This window comes from Protopterus annectens, chromosome 8.part0 (assembly GCF_019279795.1).
Source record: "Protopterus annectens isolate FY-2018-M chromosome 8.part0, PAN1.0, whole genome shotgun sequence".
Lineage (NCBI taxonomy): Eukaryota > Metazoa > Chordata > Ceratodontiformes > Protopteridae > Protopterus > Protopterus annectens.
The window spans coordinates 230,589,571-230,602,662 of record NC_056741.1 but is presented as its reverse complement, the minus strand read 5'-3'; the positions used below and the strand labels follow the sequence as shown (position 1 = coordinate 230,602,662).

Genomic DNA, 13,092 nt, shown 5'->3' with positions numbered 1-13,092 from the left:
TATCTGACACTTATATCTCTAATAAATAGAAGTAGTTTATAAATGCATGACTAGCCATGCCCAGGTCTACATATAGCCCATAAAACAACCCTAGAGTATCAACCTACCAGTTACATTTGGAAAGCAAGGCTATGCTTAAAAAGGCTGCTTAGGGGTTGTTACCCTAGTAATCACTTATGAGCCTACGATTGCTGTTTTAATGTGGTTACAGACAACACCGTGTATTTACCAGTGACAGAAATATGTATTAAAAAATGAACCACAAAAACTGACTGACCCAAAACAAAACAAAAAAGCCAAGGAAAACGGACTAACAGTAAGGTGACTGGTATAATATATTAATGAGCACTTTTGTCCACTTAAAAAATCAGGTGAACTTCATCAAATAAAAAAAAATATGTACAATTCCTTATATTTAAATAAAATCCACTCATTGCAATGAATCGTATTACATAACAAAACCACTCCCCCCTTTTTTAAAAACACATCCCAAAACAGGTATCACTACAAATGGAAGCCTACATAAATGGACTTTTAAAAGAGTAAACCTTTCTGGGAATAAACAATTATGCCACAGGTGATCTAATATAATTACTTTCATTCAAATCTATTAAAAAGAAACGAAAGGAAAATAATAAATGATAAAAATAATAATAGTAGTACTAATACTAGATTAAACCAATTTTAGTAATCATGTTACTATAAGGAAAATACTACATATATTAGGCATAAATTCAGAACCCTCTTAAAAAAAAAAAAAAGAATATTAACTCCTATACACATTAACAAAATAACACAAGTGCACACATTCAAAAATACAACAAGGAATTCATATTTATCCTATCTAATCAAGGCTTTTAGCTTGAGCAAACAGGAAACAGAGCAATAATCATTTAGTCCTGGCTATCTGTTGGCATTCAGTTTAAGCTGCCGTAACAGTTCCTTCTTTTCTAAATAAAGGTGACCTGGTCCTCCCTTTGGATCCATATTGACACTATTAATGGCCATATACTTAAAAGTATGTCCAGGAAACTGCAACACATCTTTTGCCAGAGCATTATTCTCTTGGCCTTTTATGATACTGTACTCATGCTCATATATCCTCTCCCTAAGTCTACGGTCAGTTTTCCCCACATAAAAACATGGACAGTCATTACATCTAGCCAAATAAACCACCCTCTTAGAGTTGCAGTCAAACTTCTGAAATAGTTTATATTCCATCATTCCCATTTGAAAAACAAAAGCTGTATTAATCTTGCAACAATAGGGGCATCTCCCACATTTCCCCATTTAGGGAAGATTATTCTTTTCCTTATTATTTGAATTCTCTAGAATAGCTTTAAAATTAAGGCCTCTCCTGTACACTATCCTAGGTTTAGTTTCAAACTTCTCCCTATACACTTTCTCTTCCATTAATATTGGCCAGTTTTTATTTAATATCCATTTAATTTGGCCATGGTCACTACTGAAATTCATAATAAAATTCACTTTAAAGTCCATTACTGGACATATATTTTTCTCCATGCTATCAACAAATGTATCTAAACTGGTAAGGGGCATATTATCTGAACCTGGTAAAATTGGAGAGAAATACCCGGAAGCCCGCTTACTCATGACTTCCTCCTTTAGTTTATTAAGGAGTGTCAACGGGTACCACCTCCTTAAAAACATTCCAATTAAGTGATGGCACTCTTGTTCAAAGTGTTCATCTAGAGCAGGGGTCTACAACCTACAGCTCTGGAGTTGCATGCAGCTCTTCCACTCCTCTGCAGTGGCTCCCTGTAGCTTTGAAAAATAATTGCCACTCTGCCACACAACACACACACACACACGCACACATGCACATGTGCACACACACACACACACACACACACACACACACACACACACACACACACACACACACACACACACACTCTGAGAGTGATCGAGTGATGGATTTTAAATATTGCTCTTATAAACTTAGAAACTTGCTAGAATGTCATGGTTTCTGTTACCATGCATTCCACACACACAGAGTGTTTGAGCAATCCCCTGGCAGCAGCAACATCTCCTGAAAGATTTCTATACTTCTCCACCATACCTCTGAAACTCTTACCACAAAAAATCTGGACAGAGCCACAAATAAAGGGGAAACAAGGGAACCAAAATAATGATGGATTTTAAATATTGCTGTTATAAACTTAGAAACTTGCTCGAATAACAATTTCTGTTAATGTGCATTTTCCACACACACAATTACTTTGCAACTGTACAGATTTTTGCAGAATGTCCTGATTTTTGCCTCACATTTTGGCCTGTTTCTCATAAAATTGTGGTTTTCTGGCAAATCATTGAGAGCTGAAGTTAGAAAATATAGACAGACATTTTAGTTCCAGACTTCAGAAAATTCATGCTAATGGAAAACCTGTTATTTTATCAATTTTCTAAGTTTGTAAGAGCAATATTTAAAAAGTGCCCTTATTTTTGGGCCTTTGTCCTCCCATTATTTATGGCTTTGTCCAGATTTCTTGCAAGAGGTTGAGAGGCATGAGTCATACACGTACACACAAATGCGCATACATGCACACACACACACATGCACAGGCGCACATGTGTGCACACTCACACGTGCACACTAACGTGCACACATTCACACGTGCACACGTACATGCACACGAGCACAAACATGAGCACACACACACTGACAGTGACTGAGCGATCCCAATATAAATCCCAACAAAGGAATAAAAATAGGGATGGATTTTAAATAGTGCTCTTATACGCATAGTTCTTTTATATATAGTATAATAACTATATATAACTTTATATATTGTGTTATCTTCATTTTAGGGGTCAAATAGGTTTTGTGGCTCCAAATGAATTTTATTTGGTGTGAGAGGGGCCAAAATGACTCTTTTGATAGTGAAGGTTGCAGACCCCTGATCTAGAGTTATCATACTGGCAGCCATAACAAGTTGCCTCTTTACCACTGATCTCTTTTGGTGGAATGGAAGGGTGCTAGTGAAATGCAAAAAACTGTTAGAATACATAATTTTCCTAAAGATCCTAGAAGTCGTCTTTCCTTATTCCTATCTTTTTCTAGCAGAATGTCCAAATAAGCAATTCTCTCAGTATTTAATTCATAGTTTCATAAGTTCATAGGTAGATGCTAGGCTATTGGCCCTAGGGCCTATATAAGCCTAGCCAAAAAGGTACCCCGGCTTTCACCACCCAAGAAAATTATTTTCCTGTGCCCCTGTCCAGCAGAGCCACAGAAGTGATCCCCAGGGTGAATTTCCTATCTCCCATCCAATCATCAAGATTTTTCTTGAAGAGTGCTAATGAGGAGCTTTGTTTGATATAGATAGGTAGTTTGTTCCAGAGTATGGGAAGTCTCTAGGACAGGAATCTATCCCTCCAGCATGTTCTGTTTATTGTTGTGCAAAGGTTTAGGTCCCTAGAGTGTGTAGCTCAGAGGGACTGGGATTCCTTTAAGTGGAGCATGTCCAACAGCTCTGGGTTTGACATAGCTTTGTATATTAGGCAGAGATTGCCTCTGAGTAGTACGTGATAGAGTAAAGCTGGAGTTTTTTTAGATGGTCTGCGTAGGGCATCTGTTTGAAGCCAGTAATCCTCTTTGTGAGGTATTTCTGTGACCTTTCCAGGGGCATTATACTCTATAAAGGGTCTAATGAGTGATGAGTAGAGGGGATATATATATATATATATATATATATATATATATATATATATATATATATATATATATATATATATATATATATATATATATATATATATATATATATATATATATATATATATATATATATATATATATATATATATATATATATATATATATATATATATATATATATATATATATATATATATATGCATTTTTATTTTTCTGTTTTTGTTTTGTTTTGCAGAGTCTTATGAGGATAAGCTGTGAATGATCTGCAACCCTGACATTGATCCTGTGTTACCTCACCTGAAAAAGAGGTACTTGCTCCTAGTGTGTTTACACTGCTGTTAATTGGGGTACTACTCATCATCAAACTTCAGAATGAAACACTGGGTGGGTTGTAACATAATACTACACTTGTCTGCTGCTCTGGCTCTAGTTTTACTCACTCTATTGACGGTCTAAATGACTCTTAAATCTAGCAATTGTTCTGCTCCTATTCCATGTTGTTCTCTAGATGAATAGCTCCTAAAACTGCATCCTATTATTTTACTGAATCTTTACTTCATGAACTCTGGTTCAAACTTGGTTTATTTTCCTTTCAAATGGAACTTTTTATACATTATTTTTCCAACCAACATGAACATAAAATGTTGCAAACTACCTCTTAAAATGAAATGTGCACTTAAAAATAGCACTTTTAATCTATTCCAGCTATGAGTTTATTATATTTTATGTAAAAAATTAAATTGACACAGGGAGTGATGACATCCTTACCTCGATTAGAATTATAAGTACTGCACCAATGACGCTGATGATTTCACCTACCAGTCGTGTGTAGTCTTCTTTTGTTTTGTAACACTCCTTAAAAAGAGAACAATTAGTTTAAACAACAGCTCACATCTGATTGTATTAACTCCTCTAAGTTAGTTTTAAAAAATAAGCAAAAATGTGCGCAGTAGTTAAACAGGCATTAACCCCCAATGCACATGTATTAACTAATATTGGTATGGACAGAATTTAAATGATTTACCCTTGGGTCATAAAATGTGAAAGTGTCTTAAAATATATGCTATTAAAATACTGATCAGTTTATATACAACCTTCCCTTTAATTACTTGACTATTCCATTTGCATTGACTTTAGATATCTAATCCTATTAAAATTGTTGATGCCTGCTGCATACACAATCTACTTCTACATCCCAAAGCTCAACATCTTGAGCTGCAACATGGTGATGCTAACACAAAAACACACCTTATTCAGCCAGAGCCAGATCCAGCACTAAGCAACCTGGGCAGTTGCCTAGGGCCTGCTGGCTGACTGATGGCCAGGGAATGCCAAAACATTTTATTTTAATTTAAAAAAAATACATTTCTTTTTTAAGGACACACTCTGCGTGAATCATGACTCACACATGCAGCCATACTTTGTATGCATCACAGAAGCACACTTAACTTTCCCTTCCCTCTGCTGCTGCTCACACAGAATTCAAATGTGGACAACAACTCCATGAAGAGCCCAAGCCCACGGTCCTTCATTAAGTTAGAGAGTTGCTGTGTGAGTGTGTAATGCCCCAAGTTCGAATGACAGGTTAGTTAGTTAACTTTCTCGGGCTCAAACCCTGTACTTTGGACACAGGGAAGAAGAGCCGTAATCCTCTAAACCAGCTACCAGACTGCTGACTTAATTATCAGGGGTGCATATTCAAGAGATGTGAGTCACATTGCATTTTTAAGGAATTTGAGTTTCAGTACATTTTCTTCACATTTCAGTGCATTTTCAAGTAATTATGGGTTTCAAGGGAAGAGATGTTTACTGTTGCTGATGCTAAATCTGTCTTCAACGTGCAACTGTTTTGTTTAGCAAATGGCCATCAGTGATTGTGTTAGAGAATTTGAAAGTAGTGGTAGTAGCTGAACAGGTAGCATACTTGCCTTCAGTAGAGAATGCTGTGGGTTCTACTCCCACACCATGTAGATGGATTGCTGATGCAGCAGTGTTCTTTAAAGGGAGATGGGAACCTGCTCTCCTGAGTGTGTCCTTCTTTGGATGAGATGTCCAGTAACTATGAAATTGTTGTTGGTTTGCTAGGCAGTCCTACTGAAATAGTACCAGCTTACCAATTTATTTTTTAACATAACATAGGCAGTTTATTCTTCAAGGGCAGCAGGCACTGAATTTGTACATGAAAAACTGAAATGTAAAATTGTTTGCCAGCAACAACCTCTTTATTAGTTACAAATCTCTTTAATGTGGAATTATTCAGACGACTTTTGCTTCTGCAGAGATTGTGCATATTTACTGATATCGATGGATTGTAATGACAGAAGCTTGAGTTGCTTTTTGTGGTTGAAATGTTCTGAAATGGGTAGTTTTGTCATTATTGTTTCATACATTTTGTTTCATTGGTTTGAAAACAGCCCAGATACATTTTCTTTGAATGTGGGGTTCAATGCCATATCAATGAATGTGAGTTTCAAGGGCAAAGAAGTTTCCTGTTAATGCTAAATCTATTTTCATTTTAAGACTGTATTGTTTTATTTAGCAAATGGCTGTCAGTGTTTGTGCTATAAAATTTGAAATAAAAGCATTAAATTAAATCTAAATATCTGTAATCATTTTAAAAGTACAGAAGAAAATAGTAACAGTGTTTATGGTAACTGGGAAAAAATAGCAAAGTAATCTGCTAGTGGTATGGCTATGGGGGGTTGGGGGGCTGCTGGGGGAGTGCTGATCCATTATCCTACCTGGGGCTCCATTTGACCATGATCTGGCTATGTATTCAACAAGGAAACACACACACACACATTATATATATATATATATATATATATATATATATACACACACACACACACACACACACACACACACACACACACACACACACAATCATCGCAGGAATTTAAGTAAAACCCTTTGATCTCAAATCTTTGGACATTACATTCCAAAATTGTGGTTACAGCACACTGAGGCAGAGAATATGATGTCTAAGATGAAATAATTGTCAAGTAGACATGTCATCATCTGTCTTGTAGTGGATATTACAGAAATTCAGTAACTTAAACAATTGGATTTCTGAAGTCTGAAAAACCAGTAGACTTTGTGAAACTTAATGCATCTCATCTATATAATATTTCTGGCAGTACAGACAGATAAGACTATGAGATGCTTACAAATTTTATTCTATAGTGTAGAGTACAATTTTGTTTATTACTTGTGTTACTTGTGTTGTGAGATTCTGAAAAAGAGATTTCAACCACCAGTGGTCCTGAGTCACCTTAGGACGAGGTACTTTTATGTAATCAGTTTATTGAGTTAGTACATGAAAAAGATTAAGAAAATAACATTTGTAAAATCCAAAATACTGGTGATTCTGTTTTTTTTATACTGTAATGAAATACTCTTCTGATAGGAGTCACTGCATTTAAAGATATCAAAGATGGAAATGAGAAAGGTAGGGAAGTTGATCATCATAATGTGGGTGGCTATTACATAACTTCTTTTTATCCTTCTGTTGTGATGAGCTGTTTAACGTCTCCCATATTTCCACATGACACTTACCTTCGAGTTACTTTATTATCCTCGTAACATCTGTCTAGATTCTCTCAACAAGTGTTGGCCACTTGTGAGTGGTACTTTAACTTCTGTGCATGACACGTTAATTTGTCCTCTACCCTTGAAGGATATTTCCCAGAATTTTACTGTGATATGGCTTAAATAAAATGTTCAATCTGTGACAAGTTTAACTTGCTGCCATTTCTCCATCTTTCCCTAACATTTATTACTATAGAGTAAGCTGGAAGAAGTAAGGTTAAAGTTATAAACCTTGGAAAGGGCAAATTAATACGAAGAAATAAGTCAGGTATAGAATGGTGATTGAAGTTTCATTAGCATAAGAGGTGGACAACTTGAAAGCAATCAAAGTTAACAAAACAAAATATACAGAGGGGATAAGAATGGGAAAAATCAGGTTTTAGAATCCAGATAACCACTAAAATGATACTCATACCTAAACCAAAATCTGACCTCAAAAACCCCCTAAACTACAGACCTATAGCCCTAATAAATCTTGATATGAAAATAATTGATTCAATACTAGCAAATATATTTAAACCAATTATCCCAAACATTGTTTCCCCTGAAGAATCAGGTTTTATAATACATAGACAAACCTGTGATCACACCCTCACACTTGACACCATGATCACTCTCTCTACCCATACCTGTACTGCAATCTATACCTTAGCCATTAATGCCTCAAAAGCCTTTGACAGACTCAATGTAAAGTTTTTGCTCAATATATTACCTCTTTTTTAACATGCTTAACAACTATATACAAGCTAGCAAAGTACTATACTCCAAGGTTCATACTTATCTACAAATTAATAAATATCCATATTCTCAAATTGAGATTGAGAATGGTGCCAGACAAGGTTGTCCTATGTCCCCCTATCTTTTTAATCTATACATTGATTCTCTTTTTCTATTCATTTCTCAGATAACTTACCATCATATCCCAAATATCTTTAACACCAAAATTACCCTATCTGCTTTCACTGATGATCTAAATCTTTACTACTGCCTACCCAATTCAGACCTCCAGAAACTATCTGCTATAGATTTATTCTACACATTTTCAAATTCCAAACTACATCTAAAGAAAACAAATATCTTCCCTATTAACTCCCGCAGTCAACTTCCCTCCTACTCCTTAGCATCTGATATTAAAACTAACCAATCATTGAGCTATCTAGGAATATTCTTCCACTAAGATCCTAAACAATCATATACAAATAATATTATTAAACTCTGGTCAAAAATTCAACAAGATCTAAACAGATGGACAAAACTTCAAATCCCATTCCTTGCTAAAATAGCCACAATCAAAATGAATCTTCTACCTAGATTTCTATATATGTTTAATGCCTCCAATACTATTATCAACCAAAAATTCTTTAAAACCATCCACTCCACAATTTCCAAATTTATTTGGATCCCAAAATCAATCAGAATTGGTTACAATAAACTGATCTACCACAAAGGCTATGGGGGTTTAAGGCTATCTGACTTTAAACTCTATTACGATATCATAAATTGTCATAGACTAATAACAATAGCCAACCATACCCCATCCCCACAACAATGGTCTCCAACCTGGGTCAAACTATTACACAACTATATCAAAACACTATGCATAAACCCCAGAGCTCTCCCTTTTCTTTACAATGAGAACTTAAAAACTCTTAAAATTCACCCAATCATTAAACATAAAATCAACATCATACAAAAGACTTTCAAATCCTTAAACTTATATTATGCATTCACTTTCCTATAACCAATCCACCTTAAACCCAATCTCAAAATGAATAACAATATTATTAACCTAAACAAATATCCCCTCCTCAAGAAACTAACCATTTCTGATTTATTTCCCTTGAAGAACAATACTGTCACTGAAATGAGAACACAGTTAATGCTCCCTAAAAGCTATACAATCATTTTAAGGCAAATACGTGACTTTAGCCAATGTATTATAAACAATCCTGATATAAATGCCAATGACATTCAAACCTGTAAAACCATATGGAACCTCCTATCCTTAAAAAATGTGAATTCCTACAAATTTATTCTATCAATCACAACTCAAAAATAAGTTATTTACTCTAAATACTGGAAGGAAATCGATCCTTCATTCACAAACAAACAAATATCTCAAGCGATCCAGCTTACCTCAAAACTTATTCCCCTCAAAAAACTTAAATATACACAGATCATGATACTTCATAAGGCATACCTTACTCCAACCATTCTACATAAAATATATTCATCCACCTGTCCATTCTGCTCCTACTGTGATAACTACAAAATGACCTACTCCACATCTTTTGGAGCTGCAAATGCCTCTGCAAGCTATGGTGCTCACTTAGAGTCCAACTAGAAAAAAATGGGCTATGAAAAAACAACCTTATCTTGGAAACTAGCTCTCCTACACATCACCCCTGTGGACCTGACTAAACTATAAACACGTATATTAATAACACTAGTTTCAATACTCAACTACTGCATTACACTACATTGTAAGGATAGGGCATCACTCACCTGGGAGTGTTTCAAACATTTAGCTAACAAACATCTGCTAGCTCACAAATATCTAACCTACACACAGAAATCCCATAACCACTTTACAAAATTTTGGAAATCCCTTTTTGATCACATTCTATGTTGATGTTGGCATTCTATAATTAATGATGGACACTTGGCATATGTGTAAATAGTTCTAACTATTTTCTTTTCAATTTTATTATTCAGCACTGTATTCACTGGTCTTTATGATACCTTTCAAATATCATTGTTATGTTCACTGTATTTTTAATCACAAAAGAAATAAAAGATTTTTCAAAAAAAAAAAAAAAAAAAGAAACAAAATAACTAACATGATTGGTCATACTATATATATTAACATAAACCAAATAAATTAAAAATGACACAGTGAGACTTACCAAATAAATTAATATCAAGCCAGAGTCCATCCTGAGCAATGACAACAAAATTAAACAACTACTATGATTCAACTAGCTTTTGCTAAAAATATAACTTTCATCTAAATCTTCAAAACAAACTGGGCTTCAAAGACAGAAACTTGGAATATATACAAATAAATCTAAAAGGCAAATTAGCATCTCATGATAACACAGACATCAGTGGAGCAGTGTGAAAAATGCTGAAAATAAGTAATTTTGACCTTTTTGCGTTACTTTTAGGTTGTCTTTGTAGAGTCTATATGTCATCCCTATGTCTGCATTAGTTTTCAATAGGTGCTCCCCAGTCCAAAAAAAAAAAAAATAGCTATAGATATTAGGACAATCCGCCAAGGTGTCCACAGGTGTACACAAAGATGAATGAGTGAGAGACTGTGTGTGTGTATGTGTGTGTGTGTCTGTAAATGTGTACATGCATACACTCATGTGTGTGTCTTGTGTTTGTGAGTATATATGTGTGTGTGTGTGTGTGTGTGTGTGTGTGTGTGTGTGTGTGTGTGTGTGTGTGTGTGTGTGTGTGTGTGTGTGTGTGTGTGTGTGTGTGCATGTATATGTCTGAACCTTGTGATACACTGGCATCCTATCCTGGATTTTTTTCTTTTATGTCTTGTACATAATGGGGGCAGGGCAAAGCTCTGACTCTCCATTGGCTCTGATCTATAATAAATTGGTAATCAGGGGCTGAATTACTGCCCAGTTGTTCTTTAAACAATTGTGTTGGCAAAGTACTTTACTAAGTCAGGACATGCCAAGAAACAAAATGCAGAAATTCATAAAGATTAAATTTAAAGTAGTTGAAACAGCCATCTGTATATAATTTAGAATTATTAAAAGAATACTTTAAAAGCCTGAAATAATTCAAAAAACAAAAAGTTTTGCAATACATAATATAAAGGATTATGACTGGATTTTTGATCATGACCCATGTTTTTGTGTTCAAAACATGGATGCCAAGAAATTCACCTCAAAAGCAAAGTTCATGAGGTGAATTTCTTGGCATGCATGGTGACCCGGTGACCCAATCATAATTCTTCATAGTGCATTCAACTTTATCTGCTTCATGTAGTACTAGATGCAAAAAAATAAAAAGAACAAAAAAAACAAAAAAAAAAAAGTTAAGTGTTTTGACAGCTTTCAAAGCTGTAAAGCCCTTAGGGAAATGCTGTGAGAAAGGCAGTATTACACTTTCTGTTACATTTACACACACCTTTCATGGCTGTCAACGGTCCAGATTTTTGCAGAATGTCCAGATTTTTGCATCATTTGTTTGGTCTGTTCCTTATGAAGTCCATGTTTAACAAATTACAGAGGACTGAAGTCAACGAATAGTGACATACATGTGAGTTTCGGAGTTAAAAAAAAAACATTTTCGGCGATCACATCCTAGCTACTTTCTAAGTTTGTAAAAGGAAGGGACGTTATCCCCTCAGACAACAATGCTGATGCTTTCATTTACTGGTCAGTACTGGCTGATTTGACCTCCTAGCCCTAAACCTTACCTTAACAATTTCAGCAGGGGGTGCTTAACAATTGTTAAGGTCAGGTCACCACTTTTATACAACTGATTTGTCTTTTTCCAAATTTCAGAGTGTAATCACCACATTCCATGCACTTCAATTAAATTAGAGATGCATTTAACGATAACATTCAAACAGAGATTACTATTCAAATAAAAATAACGATGTGCTTAAAATTATTTAGCATTTCATGGATTAACCTTCAACGGTGCAAAAAATGTGTTTCCTCTCCAAACTTGTTAATGTTGGTAATGTCATGCTGTCACATAGTAATACGCTGGGAAAATGTAGGGATGTGCCTAAACAAGAAATCATCTTTCAGTAACAGAGGGCAGAGAAAGTTACAAACAATGAAAGCTAAATTATAGAGCTTTTATTAAGCAGGTGCATTTTACAAAGAAAAATATACATTACATTTGAAAAACAAATATAATCTTGTAACAAGCTGAAATCTGAATTATAACAAAGTAAATAATTTATAATATAACTTTATTTGCCTTGTTATAATTTAGATTACAAAGTAAATTATTTATAATATAAATTAATTATGTTACCTCCAACTGCAGCCCAAAGTAGAACAGGTATCTGTAGGCAAAGTGCAGTAAAAAACGAACATGGTGGTGTAATATACTGCAGCTGTGTATGTGCAATACAGAAATTATAATTTGAATTCAGAGTTAAATAAAGAGGAATATTAAAGGTGAGTTATTGGAATAACTTCAAAAATATTTTGCACTGATGTATAGTTTTATTTGTTAGTAGTGGTGTAATACAAGGTAATGAGACACAGTAGTGGAGCAGTTTGTGTTGTCGCCTAATGGCAAAAGGTTCTCTGGTTTGATTCTTGGCTGAGGTGTCTTCTGTGTGGAGTCTGCATGTCCTCCCTGCATTCATGTGGGGGTGCTCTGGTTCTTCTCACATTACAAAGACATATATCTGAAGTGTTTTTCCCCTAGGCCTCTGCTGAAAATTGTCTCGTTCCAAGTCGGACTTTCCCAGTAAACAAATGTTAAATAAAATAAATATTTCCCCTAGGTTCCTGAATAAAAATTAGTGTGTAGAGATGTCTGGAAACTTGGCATTTGTTTCTTGTTAGGCTACATAAGAATTACAAGGCAAGTGAGCCATTTTTGCCTTGCTAGTACTCTCTCTTAGGCCTTGCCTGTCCTTTTGAGGATGGCTTGACCAGTCATGCCAGCAGTGAATTTATGAGTATCCTTCCAGTTGTCTAGCTCCTAATAAATGGTAGACAGTGTGTAATACTGCTTTACTTGGACATGGATTTGTTTCCAGAGAATGGGTTGGTACTGCAAGACAGTTCTGTTCTCCTTCTTGTCTTATTTATTTGTTGCAGTAG

At 35.0% G+C, this 13,092-nt stretch overlaps 1 protein-coding gene across 1 annotated transcript in view; it reads right to left on the bottom strand.

Annotated features, from left to right (window-relative positions):
- The window catches only part of LOC122808719 (transient receptor potential cation channel subfamily V member 5-like), a 917,417-nt gene that overhangs the window by 131,731 nt on the left and 772,594 nt on the right, over positions 1–13,092 (bottom strand). The window contains exon 10 of the mRNA XM_044079711.1: positions 4,451–4,537. Within this exon, the coding sequence (XP_043935646.1) occupies positions 4,451–4,537 (87 nt within the window). The remainder of the gene's footprint in view (positions 1–4,450; positions 4,538–13,092) is intronic.